The sequence below is a fragment of the Mauremys reevesii genome, linkage group 3 (assembly GCF_016161935.1).
Source record: "Mauremys reevesii isolate NIE-2019 linkage group 3, ASM1616193v1, whole genome shotgun sequence".
Taxonomy (NCBI): Eukaryota; Metazoa; Chordata; order Testudines; family Geoemydidae; genus Mauremys; species Mauremys reevesii.
The window spans coordinates 89,395,784-89,423,776 of record NC_052625.1 but is presented as its reverse complement, the minus strand read 5'-3'; the positions used below and the strand labels follow the sequence as shown (position 1 = coordinate 89,423,776).

Sequence of the window (27,993 nt, the reverse complement as noted above, 5' to 3'; positions counted from 1 at the left end):
TGGGGTTTAGACTTCTAGGTTCCTTTAAAAACTGGACATTGAATTAAACAGCGAACACATTCTAATAAGCTGTAGACAGTGTACCATGTATAAGACAGTTGGCAGAGGTCCCTACCTGGCTTCACTCCTCCCTGGAAGCAGTGACATCCCCCTCCCTCAGCTCCTTGGCAGAGGCATGGCCAGGCAGCTCTGCATGCTGCCTCTGCCTCAAGCGCCAGCTCCGCAGCTTCCATTGGCTGAGAACCATGGCCAATGGGAGCTGTGGAAGCGATGCCTTCAGATGGAGGCAGTGCGCAGAGCTGCCTGGCCACACCACCACCAGGAGCTGAGGGATGTCGCCACTTCCAGGGAGCCCCCCTGAGGTAAGTGTCACCCGGAGCCCTCACCCCCTCTCATGCCCCAGCCCTGAGCCTCCTCCCACACCCAAACTCCTGCTGCTGCTGGGGGGGGGGGGGGCAGTGGCCTGAGCCACACCAGCCATTTCAGAAGTCATGGCAGTCCCAGAAAGTCACAGAATCAGTGATCCCCCCAGGATAAACTCGCAGCCTTAACCATGTGTACAGAGTGGAATGGAGGAGAACTGTCAATGTCGGGGAGTTGTAGGATGTAGGGCTGTGATTAAAAAAAACCACATAGTTGAACCTCTGCATCTGTGTGGAGCCCCATAAACTTCAGTTGGGTTTCTCACAGACACAAGGGGCCAACTTAGTGGGTCCAATTGCAGGATCTAGAGCCAAATACAGCACATCAAAAGGAAATATATCATTTAAATAAGTGATTTATCTGCTGAGCCCCATTTTCCAAATTGAGCAATCCTGGTTCCCTAGCTGGTATTGTGTCAGATCAATGGTAGGGAAGGCTCATGTCTGCTAGTGGCACTACATAGACATAAAGATGCACGCAACCAGTTAGATCACACTTGCTATACAAAAACCAACCAACTCAATAAAAAAGCAAACAGGTTTTCAACCATTTGTATGACATCTTATTGTGTGGATTTGTATCTGATATCCAATTAAACATAAGACTTCATATTTGTTGTTCAGGAACTAAAAAAAATCTCCCCCAAAGCCACTCCTGGATTAATCACTCTAAACAGCAAAAACGAATAGCCCTAAATTCTATTTACTATGTTATGTTGTTGTTGTTATTCAACTTGAACAAGGCAAGAGTAACAGTTTGTGACTATGTGAACATTTTAGTTTTGTGCATTCTAATTTTAATTAATTATGTAACAGTGTTTTTACACTGCACATCAATTAAAAACTGTAACTAAGCATAGTGATTCAGTGTCTGTACTTGGTTTTCAAACAGAGATCTATGGAAGAAACCAGGCACAATGAACTGTGACTATACATAAAGCTAAGAGTTTGCCTTTCTTATAAAATCTTGTTGCCCTAAAAGCTGTTTAGGTCAGGACAGAGATTGAGAGTGTAGTGAAGGAGAGTAAAACGGTCTAACATCAACATATTTATCTAAAACTTCTATTTACTTTCTAGGCAGAGGATGAGGGGAAGAGATCTCACCACTCTGAGATATTGGGCTTCTTTGCCCTTCCTTCCAGCTTCCTCCTTTCCCTTCCTGTCTCCCTTTTAACCGTCCCTAGCTGACTAGCTGAATCCCCTCATTAACTGGTTAATCACCCAGTCCGTGTTCAGTTAGCTCCCCAATTTGGCCCGTACAAGGCAGCTTACAGAGTATAGAGTGGTGAGTCAGCCTTAGATGCCTCCCACTTTGTCACAGGCCCATTGTTCTTTTCTGTCCACATCCTCTTTCCCCAGGCATATTCAATAGGAGACAGTTCTAAATGAACACGCAAATGCCACTAGGTCTTCAGGCAGAAAGGGGAGTGCACTCATTAGCAAGTGCAGTACTTTCTCATTTACTTCACTCTGCTGAAGCTCTGCTGCTGATTTGGTTGACCACAGCTCTGGGTCTGAATATGGTTTTGCAACTCCAACATCAAGGATAATATTTTGATATTTATCTAAGCATGGTATTTGCCGGCACTCAAGGTATTCTGAAAATATATAAAACACATCTCCAATTTCTACCCTACTCAGATATCATGCCAAAATACCAAGATATCATGCACTATTTTTCTGTAAATGTTTATTTTAATCTTGGAACAATCTGACCAAAGAAAAGACAAAACAAGGAAGATTTTTCCCCAGGAGGATTATTTTGCCTTATACACCTCTACCTCGATATAACGCTGTCCTTGGGAGCCAAAAAATCTTACCGCATTATAGGTGAAACCGTGTTATATTGAACTTGCTTCGATCCACCAGAATGTGCAGCCCTGCCCTCTCCCCCCCGAGCACTGCTTTACCGCGTTGTGTTATATCGGGTTGCGTTATATCGAGGTAGAGGTGTATTAGCCTCAGTACATAAACTTGCAAAAGAGCTTCAAATGTTAGGGACACATTTCACATGATGCTCATTATTTTTTTCAACATTTCCATAAAATCTTGTTTTCAGTTGTTTCTGATGCAGCCATGGATATTTTCTGTAGGCTGAAATTTTACTCTACCATATAACTATTCAGTACATTTGTTGTAAATTATAAGAATTTGTTTAAATGTTGTTAGAGACAAAAGGGGCAATTACAAACAATTCAAAGGTTTCACATTATTTCTTCCTGTATCTTAAGACCTCTATTTTTCCAAGTGGCATCTTGCAGGTTGTCTTTCGGTATTTGAAAACAAACTAAAAGCAATTGAAAATTGTAGTTATTTGTTCTATCCAGTGCCTTGAGACAAAATTCTGATTACTGCGCATTGCTCTAATTTTTAAATAATTAGAGAATAAGGGTTTTCAGCAACTAAATATAGCATCTGATTCAGCTTTTGGATCCTTGACACGCAGTGGGCCTGATTTTGATTGCTAATTCTAATTCATACCAAGGTAAATTATTTGTCTTCAATTGAGATTTATAATGGCACATAATAAGTGACACCAGAATCAGGCTCAGCATCTCTGATGACTTGGGGCTATATTATTTTTTTCCAGGAAGAACTCTATGGAAAGTAAATAAAAATTCAGAGTTGGAACTTGTAGTGGACCACTTTATGTCCCAGAGAGAACATTTGCAGGTTGTGGAGAGAGCACTGGTACAGTCTGCTGCTTTTCTTTCCCAGAGAATTTTTAGAGAGACAAGGTGGGGAAGGTAATATCTTTTATTTGACCAACTTCAGTTGGTGAGAGAGTCAAGCTTTTGAGCCACAGAGAGCTCTTCTTCAGGTCTGGGACAGGTACTCCAAGCATCACAGCTCAGAGTACCTTTCTCAGACCTGAAGAAGAACTTTGAGTGGCTTGAAAGCTTGTCTCTCTCACTAACAGAAGTGGGTCCAATAAAATATATTACCTTCCCCACCTTGTCTCTAATATCCTGATACCAACGTAGCTAAAACTACCCTGCATACAGAGAATTTTTAACATTTCCATCATGTTTTATGCTCATATGTGCTTGTTCAGGCAGTACTACCATTATTTTGTGAATATGGTTCTTTTTGTAAATTCTCAGGGTCTAGAATCAATGTCTTTTATTTATCTAATGATGTGCCTGAACACCATCTTTAAAAAATGAGTAGCTTCAAATGGGTGAGTTTCTAACAAAAATGAGCAGAATTACTGAAGTGCTGAGCATTTTTGTATGGTGCCATCATTTCCAAGGGGATTTTGGCCCAGAAGGACCACAGACATTTGAAAGAAAGGTCTAGGCATGTGGTCCTAAAGACTCACATCTGTACCTGAAAGTGATTAAGAGAGGTGTGGGGGGTTTATGTGTTTTGGAGGGTGGGGTTCAGCTCTTTACATGGAAACTCATCAGTGCCTATTGATGTCTCTATATAATGTGTCTCAATGAAATACGTTGCTCCATTAATTTTGTAGTTTCCTCTATGAAAGAAATAATCTTGATCTTATTAGCTGATTTTCCCATAATTTTTATAACAACAGTCTGAGAGAACACATCACAATGGAGATTGCTATTGAACAATAATATAAGGTATGCCAAATATATTTTATGACTAGAGTTTGTTGGTCACAAAGCAGATGTAGTTCAGATCTGAGAAAGTGAAACATATGTTCTATACTTCGGATTTTTGCAGTTATACAAGTGCAGGAGAGATTATATGGCTTAGAGCTGGGTGAATACTACAAATCATATTCTGTGACTATTGAAATTTTTCAGTGAATTCACTTCAGCTGCGTTTATGCCTTCTTTGTGTTCACTCTTTGTAGATATATACTGTTAAGAATATTTGTGGAAACTGAATTTTAAACAAATATTGGTGCTATTCATGGAAAGTGAATTTTAAATTTGTAGACATAAATGTTCACACTGAAAACTTATTTGAAGTCTTACACTCATCCAGTTAGGTCATATAATATATTTCTGTTCCCTATCTGTCAATAAAACAATCAACACACTCTGAATTGAAAACATAAAATACATGTATACTCATAATGAATTGCTTGCACACAATCCGCAAACCAAAAAGTATGTGCCAAATTTATTGTAATTATTGTAAATAATTTCAAATGACAGAATTGCAAGCTGTTCTCAAGGCTAAATTAATCTACTATACTTTTTATCCAGCTCTAATACTCATCAATATTTCCTTTAGTTCATCAAAAATTATGATTGACATTTATCTCTTTAAATGGGGTGTCCACTGAATGACATTTGACAGGTGTGAGGATGTGCTGTCTCCTCAGGTATAAAAGACAAGGAAAACATAAGGAGCTAAAAATACGTACCAACTTGAAAAGGAGGGCACAATTGCCACCCTAAGGGATGCAGTTACTTCTAACTTCCAGGTTTAAAGGACCAGCCACTAAAATAGTGTAATTAGCCCACCTATTGGAGTCATTGATGTGCTGTGATTCACCCATTTCTTTCACGTACTTGGTAGTATACCAGATATACCTCAATTTAGGAGCAAGCACCAAAGCAAGCTGCCTCTGGCCCAATAGGCTCTACTACCCAGTGATTTCCCAATATGCACTCTCAAGCAAAAGGAGTCTTTACTAGGGTTGGCAGAATTGAAAGACTGCAAATACCGTAGGCAGAATGACTTGACCATCTACAACTGAAGATAGACATAGACATTCCTAACTCAGCCAGGCCAGTAGGGGACAATCCAAAAGAAGGAAGTAACAATGAGTACGCCTTCTAGTCCACAATTCCTTAAAAAGGGCAATGAAGTACTGGTCTTCATGTCCTGCTATCCAGAGCTCAGTTCCATAGTCATGATGTTGTTGGAGGCCTCTCTACATTGTCTTACATTGTGCAAGTGAACAATTGCCTAATGCCTCTTGTAGGCAGGTGCCCTTATGTCCTTCTGCTGCTAGTCTCCTTTCACTGGCTGCTTCCCATCTTGGATTGTGACTCTTCACTCAGCCTCTGTTCCAGCTCTCAGGCTGCCTGTTATCTGGTCTTCATTGTGCAGCTGTCTCCCAAGCTGCTGCCTCCATCTTGCTGCTCCACACAGAAACCTCGAGCTGTCTCCCCAATCCAAATCCTCTCTGCTTGTCTCCTCCTTTTTCTGTTCAACAGACATCAAAGAACCCTCTGCCTGTTGTCTGCTGAACTAGTTCCTGCTCCTCCCAGAATGACTGGTAGCCCAGTTCTCTCCATTCAACTCCTTCTTGAGAGACTGTTATTTGTAATGAGATTTCCTGGGAAAGGATCCTATAAGAGGATGAACCCAAAAACAGTGGTAATCAGGCAGCCACTGAGAAGGTAGCACTTAGGGAAGAGGTTGAAATCCAAATTGCCCGAGGGCCAGAGATCTTGATAGAAGATATTTTGAGGTCTCTAGAACTATGACTTTATAACGTTCTACACAGAATAATCCAGTATTCATTTAAACTTTCATTACTGGGCAAATTTTCTGAGATATTTGCCCAATTTCCAAATGTGTATATTTATTCTAGAAAACTTTGAGAATTGTCAGCTGTGTAAGGTTGTCAGCTGTGTAAGGTTGGTTTGGGGGATTGTAATGTTAGTTAGTCAAGAGGTAATACTATTCGCAGTTGATTAGATGGACAATGCTATTACTTGCAAATACGTAATCAGGAAACATGCTCTGCACTTGAAAATCTGTTTCTCCAACAAGCAACTTCATGCTTTATTGCCTGCCAACTTTTTTATGGAATATTCTCACTGAATTAATCTGAAAATCGCTCCCCTCCCCTCCTGTAAATTCTTCTTCTAGGCTCACTTATACTGTGATACTTACTGCAAATTTCCATCTGATGATTGCTGGTTGGAATGCCAGTAGGAATTATCATTATATCTCTGGTTTGTTTCATATAGAAAAAGAAACAAATCTGATTTCAAACTTCCAAATTGTTTGTAAAAACATATTCCTCTCACTGTTACCCTCATCCTCCTTCCCCTGCTCCCTCTGTTCATTTGTTACGTCTGTGTTTGCATCTTGTCTTAAATTATATTGTAAGAAATTTAGGACAGGGACTGCCTCTGACTTTGTGGTTACAATGCCTAACACAATGGGACCCCAATTTGACTGGAGTCTCTAGGTGCTATTGTAATAACTAATAACAAATGTAATTAAAAAGACCAAGTAAAGAACTATACCTTGGTGAGGGAAAAGTACAGTAGGTTAAAAAAGTTAACATGCTGTGTTTGATATGAATATCAAAATTTGCAGTTAGAAATGTCACCCATAAACTAAACTGTCAATGTTCTTCGTCTAAAAAACATTGGTAACATACTAATGCAAAAAGTTATATTGGTCTTGTACCACAGACACTTCTGCTAAAAGCTTCCTGAGTAGATTTCAGAAAGAATAAAATTTGATTGCAGTGTGCATATGTGTCAGTCTTAAAGGTTTAATTTCTCTAGGTGAGCTGTCATGATCTATTGTGTAGTTATTAGCAAATGACAGAGTCTGCACTGTAAGTACACTATGAGCAACTGAAAAAGAGTTGCAGTGGAAACAGGACAGAGGTTAAGGTTCAGTCTTCTCAAGGCCTGGACAGTTCTCTGTGGAATTACTGTATAAGAAACCAAAAAAAAAAAAAAAAAGAGAGAGAGAGAACTTAACATCCAACTGGCTTTGTTATCTTTCTTTCAGTTCTAAAATTATTTTGAACATTTATGAACACGCAAAGTAAATTTGAAGTACTCTTTTTTGTTCAGGTGAAGCAATTGTAATCACAGACACAATACAAAATGCACATAGCTTCTCCCTATAATATTGCTAGTTTTATTGATGCTGCTTTGCTGGCTTGCATGCTTGCTTTTAATATTTCTCTCTGGTGTACATAATGAGAACCCAATGGTTATTCTTCCAGGTCATGAACAGAAAAGTAATGACTTTGACTTAGGCCTATTATGAACCTTATAACACCATTTAAAATCTCTTTTTTCACTTAAATACAGTACTTAAATATGTCTTGTTTTTATTAGGCTTATTTCAGTCTTTTTTGGGGGGGGGAACATTGCATACTATAAAATCTGTTTTCTTTTTTGCATCATGAAACCTTTGCTGTGCATCTCCTCTTCTAAATTGTTTCATAGTCCTATAAGATGTCTTAGATAAATACAATTTAAGAACAAATAGAATAAAGTTTGTGCTCTTGTGACAGCACTGAAGAGAAATAAGACTAAAGAGAATAAAAAGGAATCTTCAAAGCTTGGTATAAACTATAATTGTGTACAGTGTTGTATTTATACCAGAATGAACACTGGAAGCAGAAGTTTGTTTGATAAGAGTTAGACAATTATATACAGAAAATTTATTTTGTATAATATAGTCAGGTAAATGAAAGTTTCATTGATCTACTTTAACAACTATTATATGCTATCAAATCAAAGCAGTCTAACGGCTGTGCTACATCGATTTATATGCATTATAAAGCAAAAATGTTTTCATGTCATCAGTTTATATTATTCAGTAGTGATCAATAACAGCATATGAAAAACTCTGCAGATTAAATCACATAAAATGTTTTGAAAACAAAACAGCACCAGCTTTAACAATATTCAGAGAAAGAGAGACAGGTTTTAAAAACAATAATTTAAACTAAATCCTCAAAATTATATGTGTAGATTTATATTTTACCCCACATATTTTAGTCACATTTAAAAGGCTTCTTCAAGCAGATTCCTATTTTTTCTTTTTTTCCTAATAAAAGCCATGCACATCTGATTTATGGGTACTGTATAATTTAAAGTAATAATAATTATAATTTCTTTAAAGATTCCATCAGCACTGAATTCCCACTTGCATTTCCAGAATGAGAAGGACTGGAAACTCACCTCATCCTTAGAATTTTGACTCTCTGAGGCACTGTTGTTTAATCCTGAGCCCCACAACCCACCACTCAGTTATACACCACTACATGATCCCCCTACACTAGTGTGATCCTTCAATGGGCAGCTTCACTAATTTAAGACCCGTTTCTATTGGTGCAGGGCGGCTGAGGTTTGGAGACTAAGTTTCTATGGGCTTCAACACAAGCTATCTGACACTACAGCTAACTTTTAAAAGTCAATGTGACTTTTTATCAACCTAGTCAGTCCGACACCCCTTGCCCCACCCCACCTCAATCCTTAATCTCAGGAAACATGATCCAGAATTCCTGAAGTAGCTGAACTGTTAGGTAGAGTATTAAACCACCAGAGCAACTATGCTTGAGATGTATGCTTGGGACACCAGGCAGCTTTGAGGGGCTTCCAGTGCCCTTCTTTGAGAGAACAGGAGTACTTGTGGCACCTTAGAGACTAACAAATTTATTTGAGCATAAGCTTTCATGGGCTACAGCCCACTTCACTGGATGCATGTAGTGGAAAATACAGTAGGAATATATATATATATTACATACACAGAGAACATGAAACAATGGGTGTTACCATACACACTATAAGGAGAGTGATCAGTTAAGATGAGCTATTATCAGCAGGAGAGAAAAAGAACTGTTTGTAGTGGTAATGAAAATGGCCCATTTCCAGCAATTGACAAGGAGATGTAAGGAACTGTGTGTGTGTGTGGGGGGGGGAGGAATAAGCATGGGGAAATAGTTTTTGTGTAATGGTGGGCCATTGCACAAAGTAAAACTATTTCCCAATGCTGGCTGGAGTCGGGGAGGAAAAGGAAAAGGAGACAAGGGGCTAGCATGGGAACACTGACTCATTCCCTGGGAACCAGATGATGGGAGGGCTTAAAGGGGGCATCCCTGTGCCTGAAGCCCCCTTTCACACTGAGCAGGCTGAAGCAGCACCTCCCCTTCCTCCCCTTTAGGTGCTGAAATACCAGGTTTGGTCAAGACCTGCTGTGGGCAATATGCTAACCAACAAGACCAAGACAGATCCAAGTTGCCAAATTCAGTTCTGGAGCCAAACCTATCCTCCGCTCAAGAGGATTCTGTGTTCTGGTTCAGGCTCATCTTTACTGCAAACTGTTGTGGTGGAATTTCACAGTTCTCATAAAATGGAGTCTCATGCAAGTAAATCACATTGTTAAGCTGGTGATTGTAAATTATTGAAATTTAAAATATTTACCACACTACAGAAGTGGAAATAAAGGCATTTTTGTAATTCTCAGTCATTATTTATTATTATTATTTTAACTGATTTCATATGAATTACAGTTCCCAGAATGCTCATGTAACTGTTATGCCTGAATAATCAAAAGAATTCAGAATCAATTTTCTTATGTCGGAAAAACTGATTGGCTTATTTAATGTTATTATGCAAAAAATTCTATTGTCTTTGATCCAAATCATAATCCTTCAAGTAAAACCCCAGGCAAAAGTGTTTTTCATAGTAATTTGCCTGGGGACTAGTAGGGATGGAGTCCTCCATCCCAGCTTGCTGCATTTCTGTAAGCATTTTTATGACTCAATAGTTACAAAACATGCACTGGTTCACTGATCATATCTTTTACCTGCCCAAATTCCTCTTCCTCCATCCTGAGCTGCAGAAAATTGCAGGGGAGCTTGTTAATGCAGAGCCTAGGGCTTACCGAGATGCCCCTGCATAGAGTTTTTGCTACTTTCTTTCCCTGGAACAACCAACCAGCTGCTTTTAGCCCTAATGTTCCTGCTTAAATGAGCATAGGCTTTGGTCTTTATATAGTTATAGAAGTACTGGAGTAGGTACTGAATTTTGTAACACAAGCTTTCAGATATCTGATCCAATAGCCTTTAAGAGGAAGTTGCATTTAGTGTGTGAGGGGGAACTCTTTCTTAGACAATACGCCTTATGTAATGCTATCATTTCCAGTCACTTAACAAAAAGATAGTTCTGTTTCATTACTTTTCCAGGCTAAATGATTTACAGGTCTCTGTAAATCTAAGTAGAGTAACTATTCTTGCAAAAATGACACTACTTACTCTTTCAATGAATATTATAAAATACATATTGAAAAGTTCACATTTATTTCTCATTTTTCATATCTGTGCTTCAGCAGATGTGCAGTTTAGAGACGTTGGCTACAGGTCACAGTCTTCAGTACTGTAATTTAATTCTGAACCATAGCAACATCTCACATAAGAGTATATTTCTTACCATCATAGAAAGCAGGACCAGAAAAAAACCCAGTAATCTAGTCTGGCCCCCTGCATTTTGCAGAACCACTTAATACTTTATCTGACATATTCTTGTGTATGTGTAGTGATGGTGGCTCATCCATTTCTGTCAATTGTCAACTCCACTGCAAATTGGTCTTACTTACCTGATGGATAGTACAGTATTTCAAACTATGTATTTTCTTTCTTTATTATACTCTAGTTACAACATTTAATTTGTGTTGAGATCATATAAATGCCAGCTATTCCTTTTAAATTATAGCTTTATTTAGTAAACTTTTCCAAATATCTATAATCCAAAGCTGTAAATACATTCTAACACATTTAAAGAACTATAACGTAGATTATAATTGCTGGATAATTTCTAATTGCTATCTAATTTCTTATCTGAAAATACCATATTACACTTTGTAAACTAAAATTGACTCAGCAGTGATTAAATAAATATTATTAACACTTTTGATGTGTTAATAGCCTAATTAATTTGTCATCTTTAATGTCTGACAAAAGAAAAATGTAAGGTTCATCAAGTCAAAGGACGTGCGCTGTAGCCAGTATAAGTTACTCAGGGGCTATATTAACAACAACGCTTAGGTGTGGTGATGCTCAGCATCACCCCGCCTAACTTTTAGGTGTCTAGTATATCACTAGGATTCACAAAGCCTGAGTTTGGTGCCTAGACTCGCCATACAATGAATGGGGAGAGATCGGAGCCTCAGAATGGGATTCACAAAAACCACCATGGTAGGCTGCTCTCTGCCTAAACTAGACAATGGGAGATGCCAACCTGAGGTGTGTGTCCTAAACACCACCCCTAAATCCAGACTGCAGGGAGGCGCCTCCCTGTGCTTGTGCTTCTCAGCTATATGCTCTCTCTTGGGTTTAGGCACCTACACTGTTTTTCAAGAAACCAGGGGAAGACAGCAACTCTCTCATAAACTTCAACCCAGTGCTTAGCGTACTCACCTGGGATGTGGGTAACCCATGGTTCAGCTCCCTTCTCTGCCTGATGAGGTGGTGAAATCTGAACTGGGACTGGTTACCTCTCAGATGAAGGACCTAACCAGTTGGTTAGGCTGAGGGCTATTCTTATATGGGGTGCCTTCAGTCTCTCCTGTTGAAATTGTTCCACTGTGGATCTATAACTTAAAAATTCACTGGAGCAGGGAGACTGGTTTCTGGGTCTCTCACCTCTCAAGTGAATGATCTAAGTACCAGGAAACAGAGTTATTTTCATGCTTCCTTGTTCTTTCTCTCTGAATCATTGGGCCAATCCATAGCAGAACAGCTTCAACAGAAGAGATTTAGGGACACACACACACACACTCCCATTACTCAGTGGTTAGGGCACTTTCATGGAAGGTGGCAGGTCCTAGTTCAAATCCCTTCTCCTCACTAGCAGGAGCTTGAAGTAGAGATCTCCTACATCCCAGGTGAGTGTCTGACCTGGTGGGCTAAAAATGATGAAGGAGCCCAGCCATTTTGGGTAAGCTTGTCTATTGGAGCCCAATCCAATAGGCAAGCTCTTAGCACACTTATCTGATTGGACCTCACAGGTGAATTAAATGGAGAAACAGCCATCTTCTCCTTATTTGTGAATCACTCTGGGGCTTAGATGTTGAGATACCTGGTGTGGCTGCAGTGCACATGTTAGAGACAGAAACAAAGGCTTTTAGGGAATTTTAATGCAAAATTTAGGCACCAACAGTGTTTGGTGTCAGCTGAATGAAGGATTTGTAAATCCCACTGGGGCCAGATTCTGGGATTTAGGTGCCTAAAATGGTAGTCCTTTTATCAATCTAGCAGCTATTTCTTTTTACACTGTGTTATCCAAAGCAAAGGAATGTTGTTAAGTGCTTAGAGCACAGGGTTTAGAGCTAGCACTCCTGAATTCTATTCTCAGAATGGCACCTGACTCACTATGTGACATTGGGCAAATCACACCCTCTTTGTGCTTCACTTTATCATTCTGTAAAATGGATAGAATACCTGTGGTACCTCACAGGTGTATTGTGAGCCTTAATTAATATTTGATCTGGTTATAAATCAGAACTTTCACAAAGTTCCAGGAAGGTGTGTGTGTGTTGGGGGGTGGGGAGGGGGAAACAGGATGGATAGAGTGGGCTGTTTTCAGTGCAGGGTTCTGGTTTGGGCTCGTGTCATGTTTTCTCTAACTTTTTTCAATAGGACTTGTGCACCTAAGTCGCTTACATGCTTTTGAAAAGCCCACCGGTAGATTCCTAAATATGGATTTAGGAGCCTAAACTTAGGCTCCCTTTCTTTTTCTTTTTTTTTTTTAGATGACCATTACCTTTATGATAAGAAATTATTCCTTTCTTATTGTTATCTCAGTTCTGTGTTTCTCACAAGAACAGAATTGCTTATATTCTCATCTTCACTTGGACTGAGACTACTCATTTCTCTTAGAGCTATATGCACAAGACAGGTTAAAAATTCAAAGAGTGATATTTATTTTCTACTTAATTCTTCACATCTCATATATGTTTGCAAACAAATATGTTACAATTTGAGGGGACATATGTTTTCAAACTTGCTACGCTTATTAAGGTGACGTTTTTATTTTAAATATGCATCTGAAAGTTATGTTCATTTAATGATTCTAAGTGGGTTATATTTATTTATCACACATTTTTAATTAGGATTCTATTCTGGGGAGAATATTTCTGTGAAAGTCAGTGCAAAGTTGGCAAAATCACAGAAATTGGCTCTGCACCTGGCTGTCAGTTTTTATATACAAACAGAAAACAGGGAAAAGGGACAGAGAAGCTTTAGAAAGAAAGGGAATTCCCTGTCTGGACCACACTACCATTCCATGCACAATGTTGTCCTTTTCTTTTAGGTTTCTTTCTCATCCACCAGGAAAACACTAGACTAAATAGCAGTAGCATGATGCTTCTGGGTATATATCCCATATTAATTAAAAATCAAAAATGGTCACAGGGTCCAGGTGGGCCTGTCATATTATTTTCACCTCAGCTGGAGAAAAAAATTGTTTGTTTTTCTGGCAACTACCCCGCCCTGTTAAAAATATGCATCTTATTTGCAGTTTGAACTTTTACTGGCTTCCTTTTCAGCTGTTGCATTTTGTTATACCTTTATCTGCTAGATTAAGAAGCCTCAAAACATCAAATCTCTTTCTCCTTAGTAGGTACTTATAGACCACAATTAATTTGCTTCTTATCCTCCTCTTTAAAAATCTAAATTAAGTACTCAAAAGCTAGGAAATGCCAAAAATAAGGTTTCAACCTGTCAAGAGATAGGGTGTAGATGGGTCTGAGCAGAAGGTCAGAACCGGAGTCTGAGCCTGAAAGCCAGAACTAAGGGTCATGACAAAGTTGGAACCAGGGCTGAGGTTATCTGGACTCAGGAGCAGGGCTGATTCCAGTGCAGGAGCTTGGCTGGGATAGAACTGGCACAAGACCTGGAACAGGAAAGGAGCAGGGCTAGGAGTGAGGTGAGCACAGGAAGGCAGAGAATCTATAGACTAGCTGCACTGAGCAGCTAGTGCTCTGCTGTTGCTGCTGGGTTTATAAATCAAGCTGCTGATCAGGCAGTTCCAGGGCAGTGCAGCTGAGCTATTCATTGCCTAGAAATGAAGTTATCAGGGGAACAGGCCAGTAGCTGGTCTTAGCTGGTTTAACTCCTGACAGTACTCCCCCTTCCTTCCCCCACTCCCCCGCCCTTTGGGGCTGCCTTCCAGGAGCCCTGGGGCCAGTTTTCTCTGGGTATATGTGGTGAAAGGAGTGCAGGAGGTCCAGAGCATGGACATATGCCATAGGCTCCCATGATAATTTGTCTGGGCTGTATCCTTCCCACTCTATTAAATATTGGAGTTTGCCCCCATTTTGGTGGGAGTCCAGAACTTTCTGGACCATGTATTCTTCTTGGCCCTGAGTGGTTATTGGCAGGGGAGAGGAGGAGTGGTGCAAAGCAGGAAGGTATTCTCGACATACCATTTTAAAAGGGAAACATGAAACACAGGGTGAACTTTAAGAGATTCTAGTAGCTACAATCTGAATGTTACAGGGTTAATCTTCTCTGTGATCTGTAAGGGCCCAAAGTACTGGTGGTCCAGCTTCACTGAGGGATGTGTTAATTTATGATTTCAGGCAGACAAGAACACCTTATGCACTACTGTGAAACTGGGAATCAGTCAGCGTGTCATTTGTATGTTGCCTTAGGTTCTTCTAATTGTCTTCTGCGCTCTTGGTGCACCTAGTGGATATGAACAGTAAGGTCAACAGTAGCAGGTACTGACGAGTTGGTGGGGATTTCATGGTGAAAACAAGGATGGAATCTATAGTTAGCACACAGAAAAAATGGGAGCGCCTGTTAGGTGAAGGCAAGTGTGACATTGTTGTAAGCAAATTCAGCATGGTTTATCAGGAACAGCCAGTTGTCATGGTGATAGTTTAGCAAGGAATGCCGATACTGTTCAAGGACTTGATTGACCTGTTGTGCTTGACTGGTTGTGTTCAGGTGATAAGCAGTGGAAGCCAAGGGATTGATACTCAGGAGACCTAGAAATTCCCACCAGAAGCCAGATACAAACTGGAATCCATAGTCAGACATTACTCTCATTGATAACCAATGGAGGTGGAAGATGTTATCCACAAAAAAGGCAGGCTGTCTATTGGGCAGTGGGGAGGGCATGACATGGGACAGAATGTTCCATTGTTGTTAGGAGGAGCTTAGGGATAATGGTGGGATGACAAATAGGAATGAGGATATGGAGGTAGATATTACCACATCCGAGATAGAAGCCAAACTCGAACAGCTTAATGGGACAAAATCAGGGGACTCAGATAATCTTCATCCAAGAATATTAAAGGAACTGGCACAGGAAATTGCAAGTCCACTAGCAAGAATTTTTAATGAATCTGTAAACTCGGGGGTTGTATCGTATGACTGGAGAATTGCTAACATAGTTCCTATCTGTAAGAAAGGAGAATAAAGTGATCTGGGCAACTACAACCCTGTCAGTTTGACATCTGTAGTATGCAAGGTCTTGGAAAAAAATTTGAAGGAAAAAGTAGTCAAGGACATTGAGGTCAATGGTAATTGGGACAAAATATAACATAGTTTTACAGAAGGTAGATCATGCCAAACCAACCTGATCTCCTTCTTTGAGAAGGTAACAGATTTTTTAGACAAAGGAAATGCAGTGGATCTAATTTACCTTGATTTCAGTAAGGTATTTGATACGGTTCCACGTGGGGAATTATTAGCTAAATTGGAAAAGATGGGGATCAATATGAAAATTGAAAGGTGGATAAGGAACTGGTTAAAGGGGAGACTACAACGTGTCGTACTGAAAGGTGAATTGTCAGGCTGGAGAGAGGTTACTAGTGGAGTTCCTCAAGGATCGGTTTTGGGACCAATCTTATTTAATCTTTTTATTACTGACCTTGGCACAAAAAGTGGGAATGTGCTAATAAAGTTTGTGGATGACACAAAGCTGGGAGGTATTGCCAATACAAAGAAGGACAGGGATATCCTACAGGAAGATCTGGATGACCTTGTAAACTGCAGTAATAGTAATAGGATGAAATTTAATAGTGATAAGTGCAAGGATTAATAGGGATTAATAACAAGAACTATTTTTTAAGATGGGGAGGCATCAGTTGGAAGTAACAGAAGAGGAGAAGGACCTCGGAGTATTGGTTGATCACAGCATGACTATGAGCCGCCAATGTGATATGGCCATGAAAAAAACTAATGTGGTCTTGGGATGCATCAGGCGAGGTATTTCCAGTAGAGATAAGGAGGTGTTAGTACCATTAGACAAGGCACTGGTGAGACCTCATCTGGAATACTGTGTACAGTTCTGGTCTCCCATGTTTAAGAAGGATGAATTCAAACTGGAACAGGTTCAGAGAAGGGCTACTAGGATGATCTGAGGAATAGAAAACCTGTCATATGAAAGGAGACTCAAAGAGCTTGGCTTGTTTAGCTTAACCAAAAGAAGGCTGAGGGGAGATATGATTGCTCTCTATAAATATATCAGAGGAATAAATACCAGGGAGGGAGAGGAATTATTTAAGCTCAGTACCGATGTGGACACAAGAACAAATGGATATAAACTGGCTATCAGGAATTTTAGACTTGAAATTAGACAAAGGTTTCTAACCATCAGAGGAGTGAAGTTCTGGAACAGCCTTCCAAGGGGAGCAGTGGAGGCAAAAAACATATCTGGCTTCAAGACTAAGCTTGATAAGTTTATGGAGGGGATGGTATGATGGGGTAGCCTAATTTTGGTAATTAATTAATCTTTGACTACTAGCGGTAAATATGCCCAATGGCTTGTGATGGGATGTTAGATGGGGTGGGATCTGAGTTACTACAGAGAATTCTTTCCTGGGTGTCTGGCTGGTGAGTATTGCCCACGTGCTTAGGGTTTAGTTGATCACCATATTTGGGGTCGGGAAGGAATTTTCCTCTAGGGGAGATTGGCAGAAGCCCTGGGGGTTTTTCACCTTCCTCTGCAGCGTGGGGCACAGGTCACTTGCTGGAAGATTCTCTGCACCTTGAAGTCTTTAAACCATGATTTGAGGACTCCAATGGCTCAGGCACAGGTTTGATACAGGAGTGGGTAGGTGAGATTCTGTGGCCTGCATTGTGCAAGAGGTCAGACAAGATGATCATAATGGTCCCTTCTGACCTTAAAGTCTATGATTCTATGAGGGAGGGATAGCTCAGTGGTTTGAGCATTGGCCTGCTAAACCCAGGGTTGTAGGTTCAATCCTTGAGGGGGCCACTTAGGGATCTGGGGCAAATTCAGTATTTGGTCCTGCTAGTGAAGGCAGGGGGCTGGACTCAATGACCTTTCAGGGTCCCTTCTAGTTCTAGGTATATCACAGTAAGAAGTATAGTGTGCCCCTGGGAGGGTGGCAGTTCCATGATAAGGTCTGCAGAAATGGTGGATCAAAGCCAAGATGGAGTGCACAAGGACTGGAGGTGATCAAGTGGTCTCATATGGGGGGTTGTCTTTGTCCAGGCACAGAGATTGCAGGACTTCATGCAAGCCACTATGGAAAAGCATAAAGCCACTGACACAAGCTTCTAGATAGCAGGTCTTGGGTTTTGGAGCAACCAAATTGTCTTACCAGAGGAACATTTCTGAAACCTTGATGGACTTCAGGCACCTAGATGTGCTCCTTGTGATACAATATCCCATTTTAGATCATGAACATTGAGGTAGCTGGGTTGTTGGCATTGTCTAAGGTCCAAGTGGTTTGAACGTCAAAGAGATCATTGGGTGGCAGGGAATGTATGACAGAGATCAGGATACAGACTGCCATACCAAAAATAAAATTTGAGGTTTTGAGGATTGTAGATGTGGCCTTGTTGCCAGGTTCACAGTATTTAATCTTTTTAGACAAGGTGTCAGCCTTCCGATTCCTTGTCCCTAGGCAGTAGATGATCACAAAATAAAAGCACCTAAAGAGGGACTAGCGTGCTTGTTGCTGGTTCAGCTGCCCGGCTGTCTTTATATGCTCCAGGTTTTTATGGCCAGTGAGAACTTGGATTGGGGACCTAGCCTCCTCCAAGAGGTGCTGTCATTCCTTAAAGGCCACTTAATGGCCAGCAGGTCTTTATCCAAGATATGCTTCGGCTCCGCTCAAGTCAATTTGCATGAATAGAAAGCACAAAGGTGAAGATGACTATCCGAGTCAGACAGCTGGGAGAGGGAGTGCTCCCAGCATGAAATTCAAGGCATCTGCCTCCACTGTAAATCGTTTGGGCAGTTCCTGATGCATCAAGATGGGGGCCATGATTTGAAGGCAGCCTACATTTCTAGGGACCAGACACAATGGGCTCCCACTTTTCAAAAGGGCACTGAGAGGGGCAACCAAACCAGAGAACCCCCATAATAAACCACCTGTAGAAATTGGTGAAGCCCAAGAAGCATTGTACCCTGTGGACTTCTTTTGGTTCCACCCAATCCATGATGGCTGCCACTTTACATGGATCCATGGCCAGTCCCTTAGGGGAGATGATATAACAGAAAAATTCCATTATGTCCCACTCGAATTAGCATTTCTCTGGCTTTGCATACAGGTGCTTCTGGCAAAGTCTTTTGAGGACACTAAGTATACAATGATTGTAAACTGCCTTTAGCTTTCAGTGCAGAAATTCTTACTGAGCTCTCAATTTTTCTTACATTATTGATGGTTACCAAGTTGGATGATGAGTATACTGTACACTGAAGATCACTGACAAATAAACATTGAAATACAGTGACTATATATAGTTTCTAGCACAATATGGCAAGCAGTGTTTTCATTTACAGTAAGATGCCAAAATGAGCAGTGAGTGCTAATTTTAGCAGCAGGTATTCAATAATTCTCTTTAAATGTTGCTTCTCATTGACCCCATCACTGAAATAGTTCACTAGGACAATTTATCCCAACTAATGTTGAGGGTAGCTTGATGGAACAACAAATGTACAAAATGATGAATACCCTTAATCACGCAAGGCAACTGATTTCATTTCACTGTGCCAGGTTTGTGCCACATTTTATTTTTACACAGAGTTGAACTTGAGAATGACAGTAATATTTATGAGGGTAGATACAAAAAGAACAAAGACAATGCAGTTAGACTAGTCACAATATTTCTTGCAATTTCTAGTAGACACGATGTATCATGCTTGACTCTTCTACTTGACATATTCTGAATAAAATATGTGACATAATTTGATGGCAGAGGTGGCTTAAGGGACACCTAGTACAGGAAAATAGAATGGGGTTTAAATTAAATTAAGTCTAATTATTAAGCCTCTTATTTTAAATAGAAATCTTGGTTAATTTTATAAGAACCAAAATGGGTCTAGGGAGCAGAAGGAAGAAAGGAAAAAGAAAACTAGGGGTGGAGAGTAGACAGCAAAACATCCAGTGCTGACACTGTTTAGTGGTTGCCATAGTCCTATACAGCAAGACGACATTAATACCAGACAAGGCAGACTTTGACTACACCTACAATCTTCTTTACTGCTTCTAACTCAGGACAGTGTCAACTAGCATTGTGACAGCACATTGAAACACACACATTTGTTTTGAAAGATTTAGTATTCTTGCAGTGTTGGTTTCTAAACCAAGCACTCAAAATTCTGGAGCATATTAAATATTAGCAGCTACACAATATTAATAGGATGCTGTGAAATTCTGTATTAAGAATCATAATATTACCCAAAATCTTTTGTTTAGAATACAAGAAGGGAAGCCATTAGAGCAGGAGTAGGCAACCTATGGCATGTGTGCCAAAGGCGGCACGCGAGCTGATTTTCAGCGGCACTCACACTGCCCGGGTCCTGGCCACTGGTCCTGGGGGCTCTGCATTTTAATTTAATTTTAAATGAAGCTTCTTAAACATTTTAAAAACCTTATTTACTTTACATAAAACAATAGTTTAGTTATATCTTATAGACTTATAGAAAGAGACCTTCTAAAAATGTTAAAATGTATTACTGGCATGCGAAACCTTAAATTAGAATGAATAAATGAAGACTTGGCACACCACTTCTGAAAGGTTGCTGACCCCTGCATTAGAGAAACAATTAAGATAATTAACTGTTTTTTTAAGCTTCCAGTAACCCAACAAGCTTTCCCAAAGTTTGTCTGCAATGGGGAAAAAAAGGCAAATTCTGAAGATATTGTTTCACAGTAATATCTTAAGAATACTGGTGTATAAAAAATACTTGTGTAAAGACAAGACACTACAACAATATACAGTATTACTAACTGACTGTTTTTTATGCTCATTTTGTTTTGTTTTTTCTTTTGAAAATACCCATTTTTGATTTGCTGCCTGGAATGGATCAGTCTTTCAGCTCAGGCAAATAGTCATAATTGCCATTAAGCCTGTTCTTTCTGAAGAATCTTTCAGATGACAATGTTTGATTCATAACTATACAAGCTCATTTTATGACAGCTATTTTGCTGTAACTGCTAAATTAGCTAGGTTGGAGGATATGCTTAAAATGAAAAGAGCAAGGCAAAATACTGTAAAACATATTTTTTTCTTCCCCCAACAATTATTTACTTTAGATGTGACTTAATCATAAATATGTTGTCTTTTGCATTTTCCATAACTAGTCTGATTATTTTTAAACATATGCATATTACACAGTTTAGAATGTCTTTATTCTTTGAGTAAGGTTCTGTTGCCCCCCTCAGATTAGACTGTTGCACTATTTGTTGAACAATCATTGTTTCTTTACAGTGAACTTGCTCTAGTATATATTTTAAAAGTTACTGGGCAGAGTGTCAGGTCATACGAGCCAGGTTGGGGGCAGAAGAAATTACATGCAATTTTGCATTTGAAAGGCTGATCTATCCAGCAAAGGGGTTCTGCAACTAGTATTCAACCAAATAAGGCTTCTTTGAGTCAAAATGTTACAAGATAAGATACAAGGGCTTTTTGGAGCCTCTCTTTGCCTTTATCCTAAAGTAAGTCCAGTACTAGATTTTATTGAAAGAGACACTGGTGATTTATAGTTTGTGGCCTCCCTTCTTTAAAAGTGCTGGGCTTTGGCCCTGATCAAGCACTTTCACATCTTTAAAATTAAGCACATACTTAAGTGTTTTTAATTGCTTTCCTAGATTGGGGCCAGAGTGCTCAGTCAACATCTTGTAGTATTAGGCTTTCTAGAAGCTATTACATCCAACTGAGATCAGCTGCATTTTCCCATGACTGGGCTCCTGGGCAATTCGTTTAGGAAACTGTAGGCATCTGCTGAAGTTTTTCCTGCTGGTTTTAACTATTTCTCTACCAAACATTAGTGAGAGTCTAAAAAACATGTCACAAGCAGTGACAAGAGAACATCTATAACTACTTATTTTGCTATGCTCTAGAAAAGTGATAATATAACATGAGAGTATTTGTTGTCTAAATTTCACATGGATTTTGCCATTCCATTTTGCAATGTTAAAGCAATTACTCAGATGTAAGTAATACCTTGTGGACTAAATCTTGTTTCTAAATTGTAAAAATAGCAGTACCGTATTTAGAGATCTCTGGAAATTCCAATTCCTATATAACTTTAGTTAGAAATCGAATTATTTTAAAATAGAAAAGCTGGAGGAAGTAATTGCACATGTCCAGCAATATAGTCACAAAAAGCCCTCTCAAATACCTCTTCCTTTCTTGATCACTGTAGACAACACCACCATTCTGCCTGTTGCTCAAGCTGGTAACCTGGGCATCATCTTCGATTTGGACCTTTCTCTAGAGCCTCTTATCCAGGTTATGTCTAAATCTTGCTGATTCTTTCTGCATAACATCTCTAAGATATGGCCTTTCCTATCCTCTACACAGCTAAAACTCCTGTTGGGGCTTTCATCATCTCATGTATCAATTACTGCAACATCCTTTTCTCTGGCCTTGACAATCTTTCCTCCACTTAGAATGCAGCTGCACAGATCATTTTCCTAGCCGGTCACTTTGACCATGTCATTCCTCTCTTTGCATCCCTACACTAGCTCTTCCTTCTCTAGTGCATCAAACATAAGCCACTTGTTTCCACTTTGAAGGCCTTTCACAGATGTATAAAGGCTTGGTCTACACTATAAAGTTAGGTTGACCTAAGGCAGCTTAGGTCAACCTAACCATGTCAGTGTCTACACTACTGTCTTGCTACCGCCGATGTAAGTGCCATACAACACCAATGTAGTAACTCCACCTCAGCGAGAGGCGTAGGACTTATGTCGGTGTAGTTAGGGAAGCCCAGTGTCCATGTAGACACTTTATTTCTTACATCAGCTGTTGGCTAAAATTCTTGTCAATTTCATGGCTCTGTGCAGGAGCCCTGGAATTGACAAGAAGGACTGGTAGGTTCCCTGCTGTGAACCCTGCACCTGACTCACAGCTCAGGCTGTTACCCCAGGGTGGGAGGGGGCTTCAGCTAGAGCCTGGCTGCCCCCCGGGCTCCTCACTACCCGCTCCCAGCAGGCTGCTTCCTGGGTTCCCTTCTCCCTGCTGAGAGCTCTGCTGACCCTGGGCTTTTGGCTTCATGCTCCCAGTGGGTTGCTGCCCGGGCTCCCCACTTTGAGCCCGGGTACTGAGATCCCGGACTCCCAGCTCTGCACGGAGTTCCCAGGGCTGTCAGAGTGCCTCTGTTCTGAGCAGAGACAATAGCAGTGTGAAATTGACAATTATTGTCAATTTCACTGATGGTAGGCTCTGTGCAGTGAAATTGAGCCTGGGGCTCACAGCTGGGGCTGTCACCCTGGGTTGGATGGGAGGCTCCAGTTGTGAGCCCCATGTGACTGTCAGTGCCCCACAATGCTCCACTTCAGTCGGTGCAAGCACTCCTGGTGAGGATGTGCTTCACCAGCAGAAGGAGGGTAGCGCGGACACCAACAGCTGATTGAATTCTTGCAGTGGCTGTGGTTGACCTAATTTTGTAATGTAGACAAGCCCAAAGTCTTTTGGCCTCAGATTGTTTTTTCCCAGTCAACCATCTTTAAAGGAGTGTTAAGCTACACCAAACTGAGGCCACACGCTTTACTTCTGACTAAGAATGTTCTGTCCTGTACTTTAACTTTGCACCTTTAGTTCATTCATCTTAACTTCCCTGACTGTTCCCATGCCCTTAGATGGCCAAAATGGCTGACTGGGAGAAACCAATCTGAGACAAAAGAAAGACTTCACACCTACGCCCTGTAACAAATTCATGGGGTTTTGAGCAATTCCTAGATTTAATCCTTGGTATCATGGAAGTGTGTTTACTGCAAAGATTATGCTGTCTCTTTGAAGACTAATGCTCTAGCACTTAGTGTACTAATAATACTTTTTTATGGGCTCTAGAGAATGATTCAAGTACAGCTTAACTGGGGGTAGGGGTGTGAATGAAGGAGCTGGTAAAAAAAAATGGGCTGCCTCTGAAAGGTATCCTTGCCAGCTGGTCTCCATCTGAAAGTTATGGGCAACAAAGACTCAGTTCTTGGATGTCTGGAGTCCCTATCATAAATATTTATATAAATACTTATAGATCAATTGGCTGTTGAATCGTTTCCCACCTAGATTTATTATATACAGATCTCTGAGTGATGTAAAAAAGAGAAAGCAACCATGTCCTCACTATTTAAGGCCTTATCCTCTGACACAGACAGATGTGTATTTGTCATGCATGTTTGCCACCCTGAAAATTTGTCTATTGGTTGAATATATATGCTGGCTACAATCCTGCTAAATTCATGGAGCTACATTGTTTAATTTATTGCTGAAAAGGAACACAAGGTTGCTAGTGCAGTAAAGCCCTGCTTACATTGTAGGTGTTTTAAGCTTTCAGAAGTTATTTAGTTCTTTACATGAATTGTGAAAAGAACTGAACTGATATAAGCCATTAAAATAATTGGGTACAAGATCCCTGTCTATTATTTTCAATTGAACTAAATTCCTGTGTCTGTTATGTGTAGAACAATTTACACAAAACAGATGACTAATGAATAAAATATCTCCTGATAAATGAAAGTTTCAGTTAAATTTGTCACAGTTATGGAAAGCTATTAGTGGATCTATTTCACCAGGTTTGCAGAGGTAATTATTATAACAGCATTCAGTACCACCTCTTGTGTTAGTGTTTCTACTGCATTTTAAGGAGGTTCTGTAATTTGAATATCAACATTTATTCTGGGGTCAAATTTAACATAGATTATATGGCCAGGAGGGACCATTGTAATAATCTAGTCTGACCTCCTGTATAATACAAACCATAGCACTTCCCCAAAATCATTTTGAATTAGAGCATATCTTTTAAAACATCCATTTTTTATTTTAAAATTGCCAGTGAAGGAAAATCCACCATGGCCCTTGGTAAATTGTTCCAGTTGTTATTTACTCTCTATACCTATTCAAGATTTCTCTGTTTGTGCATCCAAGGATTGCATTAGCCCTTTTGGCCACAGTGCCACACTGGGAGCTCATGTTCAGCCGATTATTCACCATGACTCCCAAATCTTTTTGAAAGTCACTGTTTCCCAGGATATCGTCCCCCATCCTAAAAGTAGGGCCTACACCCTTTGTTTCTACATGTATACATTTACATTTAGCCTATTAAAACACATATTGTTGGTTGCATCCATTTTACCAAGTGATCCAGATCACTTTGTATCAGTATTCTGTCCTCTTCATTACCACTCCCCCAATCTTATTTACCACTCCCCCAATCTTTGCGTCATTTGCAAACTTTATTAGTGATGATTTCATGTTCTCTTCCAGATCATTAATAAAAATGTTAACTAGCATAGGACCAAGAACCAAACCTTGTGGGATTCCCTTAGAAACACACACTTCCTTGATGATGATTACCTATTTACAATTACATTTTGAGACCTATAAGTTAGCCATCTTGTAATCAATTTATTATGTGCCATATTAATTTTGTATAATTTTTTTTAATCAGAATGTTGTATGGTACCAAGTCAAATGTGTTACAGAAATCTAAATATATTACATCAACACTATTACCTTTATCAATCAAACTTGTAATCTCATCATAAAAAGATATCAAATTAATTTGACAGTATCTATTTTCCATAAACCCATGTTGATTTGCATTAATTAATTACATTCCCCTCCTTTAATTCTTTATTAATCAAGTCCTATATCAGCCACTCCATTATCTTGCCCAGGATCATTGTCCAAATGACAGGTCTATAATTACTTGTGCCATCCTGTTTACCCTTTTTAAACATTGGCACAATGTTAGCTTTCTTCTAGAACTTCCCCAGTGTTCTAAGGCATACCGAAAATCAACATTAACGGTCCAACGAGCTCCTCAGCCAGCTCTTTTAAAACTCTTGGGTGAAAGTTATCTGGACCTAAATTTAAAATTGTCTGACTTTAGTAACTGCTATGTAACATCCTCATGAGTTATTATTGGAATGGAAAGAATGTCATCATCATATGATATAACTACATCATCTATTTTTCCCCAAATGGAGAACAGTAATATTCTTTTAGCACTTCTACCTCTTCTACATTATTACTGATAATTGTACCATTTTCTTCTAGTAATGGGACAATACTATTGTTAGGATTAATTTGTTCTGAGTATACTTAAAAATCTCTTTCTTATTATCCTTAACTCTGCTGGCTATCAATTTCTCTTTGTGTCTTTTGCTTCCCTTATCAATTTTCTACAATTCCTAGCTTCTGATTTATATTCATTACTATCAATTTCCACTTTTTTTCCAGTTATTATATTTATTTTTTATAGCTGCCTTCGCTTCATTTGAAGCCAGATTTTTTTTGAACCAGTACTTCCTTCTTCCTTGATTATGGTATTGTGGGGGCATCTAGTAAAGTGTTCTTAAACAATGCCCAATGATCGTTCACAACTTTCTGATTAAATTCTTCCTCTCAGATGATCCTGCTCATAATTGTTTTCAGTTTTGTGAAATTGGCCCCCTTTTAAAGCGACAAGTGTGTGTGTGTGTGTATGTATATATATACATATACATATAAAGCGACAGAGTCCTGTGGCACCTTATAAACTAACAGATGTATTGGAACATAAGCTTTCATGGGTGAATACCCACTTTGTCAGACGCATGTAGTGGAAATTTCCAGAGGCAGGTATAAATATGCAGGCAAGAATCAGTCTAGAGATAACGAGGTTAGTTCAGTCAGGGAGTATGAGGCCCTCTTCTAGCAGCTGAGGTGTGAACATGAAGGGGGGAGAAACTGCTTTTGTAGTTGGCTAGCCATTCACAGTCTTTGTTTAATACTGAGCTGATGGTGTCAGATTTGCAAATGAACTGAAGTTCAGCAGTCTATCTTTGAAGTCTGGTCCTGAAGTTTTTTTGTTGCAGGATGGCTACCTTTAAATCTGCTATTGTGTGTCCAGGGAGGTTGAAGTGTTCTCCTACAGGTTTTTGTATATTGCCATTCCTAATATCTGATTTGTGTCCATTTATCCTTTTACGTAGGGATTGTCCAGTTTGGCCTATGTACATAGCAGAGGGGCATTGCTGGCACATGATGGCGTATATTACATTGGTGGATGTGCAGGTGAATGAACCGGTGATGGTGTGGCTGATCTGGTTAGGTCCTGTGATGGTGTCGCTGGTGTAGATATGTGGGCAGAGTTGGCATCGAGGTTTGTTTCATGGATTGGTTCCTGAGTTAGAGTTACTATGGTGCAGAGTGTGGTTGCTGGTGAGAATATGGTTAAGGTTGGTGGGTTGTCTGTGGGCGAGGACTGGCCTGCCTCCCAAGGCCTGTGAAAGTGAGGGATCATTATTCAGGATGGGTTGTAGATCACTGATGATGCATTTGAAAAGTGTATGTATATTACAAGTGTGTGTGTGTATGTGTGTGTGTGTGTGTATATGTGTGTGTGTATATATATATATATATATATATATATATATATATATATATATATATATATAATATTACTGATTGGACTTTATTCTGTTTGCTTATTACAGATGTGATCATATCATGTTCACCTCTACCTAAGCTAGCATGCAAAATCTTAGACCTGTAGTGAGGCTTTTTAAGGAAGTAAAAAACAAATGTGCAGCCATTTTTAACTGCTTATAATATAGAAAAAGGGGCCAAATTTACAACTACAGTTTACCTCCATTTACATCAGGGAGGATTTTGGAGCTACACATATAGCTATTCAATATGTCACCTTAAGCCCAGATCCTGTGATAATATCTACTTTGGAAGACTGTCATGTCTGCATGGACTCCCAAAAAAATCAGTGAAACTCTTCATGGGACCAAGGGTCTGTCTCTGGAGGGTGATTGCAGGATTAGGTATAATATATAATTTAAAAAACAATAACTTTTGATTTACAAAGTGTAGTTTCTAAATCATAAGCCCCAAAGTAAAAGGCCAAGATTTAGATTTCAAAATGTTATCTAACTTGAATACTAATTACTACAGAGGTTTATGTAAAAAACCGTGGTAGCTTTCCAGGACTCTCTCTCTTTAAAATCTCCATTTTTGTTTTTTTTTAAATAGGAAATTGATGCAACCCTCTTACATTTAGATAATATTTGAGATCATTATGAAAAACAACAAAAGTAAAGGCTCTGACTGTGGATCAGAGTCTGCCCTTTAATACACACATGCAGCAGCATCTTGACTTCATAGTTTGAAGGCCAAATTTGACATCTGTCCTTAACTCACTTTGCTTTGATATTTTTGGGGTCTGAGATAAGGTTGTGACATGTAGTATTTGTGTTGCACTGTTAACTAATCAGCACTAGATAAATTATATCCCTGGTCACTGAGAGCTCCTTAAATCATAGCCCTGAGATGTAATATTGACATACATAAACTATGGGTACACTTCAAGCTGGAGTGGTAATTTCCAGCTCAAAGAGATATACCTGCACTAGCTCTGATTAAGTGTAGCCATAGAAGCAGCTGGCTGCCCCTGAGTTC

General features: G+C 39.6%; 1 protein-coding gene across 4 annotated transcripts in view; it reads left to right on the top strand.

Moving 5' to 3' along the window:
* Window positions 1-27,993, top strand: part of PACRG (parkin coregulated) — a 473,656-nt gene that overhangs the window by 313,968 nt on the left and 131,695 nt on the right. Inside the window, exon 6 of one of the 4 annotated variants that reach the window (XM_039529626.1) lies at window positions 9,276-9,521. The exons of 2 other annotated variants lie outside the window; for them this stretch is intronic. In XM_039529626.1, coding sequence (XP_039385560.1) covers window positions 9,276-9,463 — 188 coding nt within the window. In that variant the 3' untranslated portion in view covers window positions 9,464-9,521. Of the gene's footprint in view, window positions 1-9,275; window positions 9,522-27,993 lie in introns of those variants that run through there. One more of the 4 variants, XM_039529623.1, reaches the window with a different exon arrangement.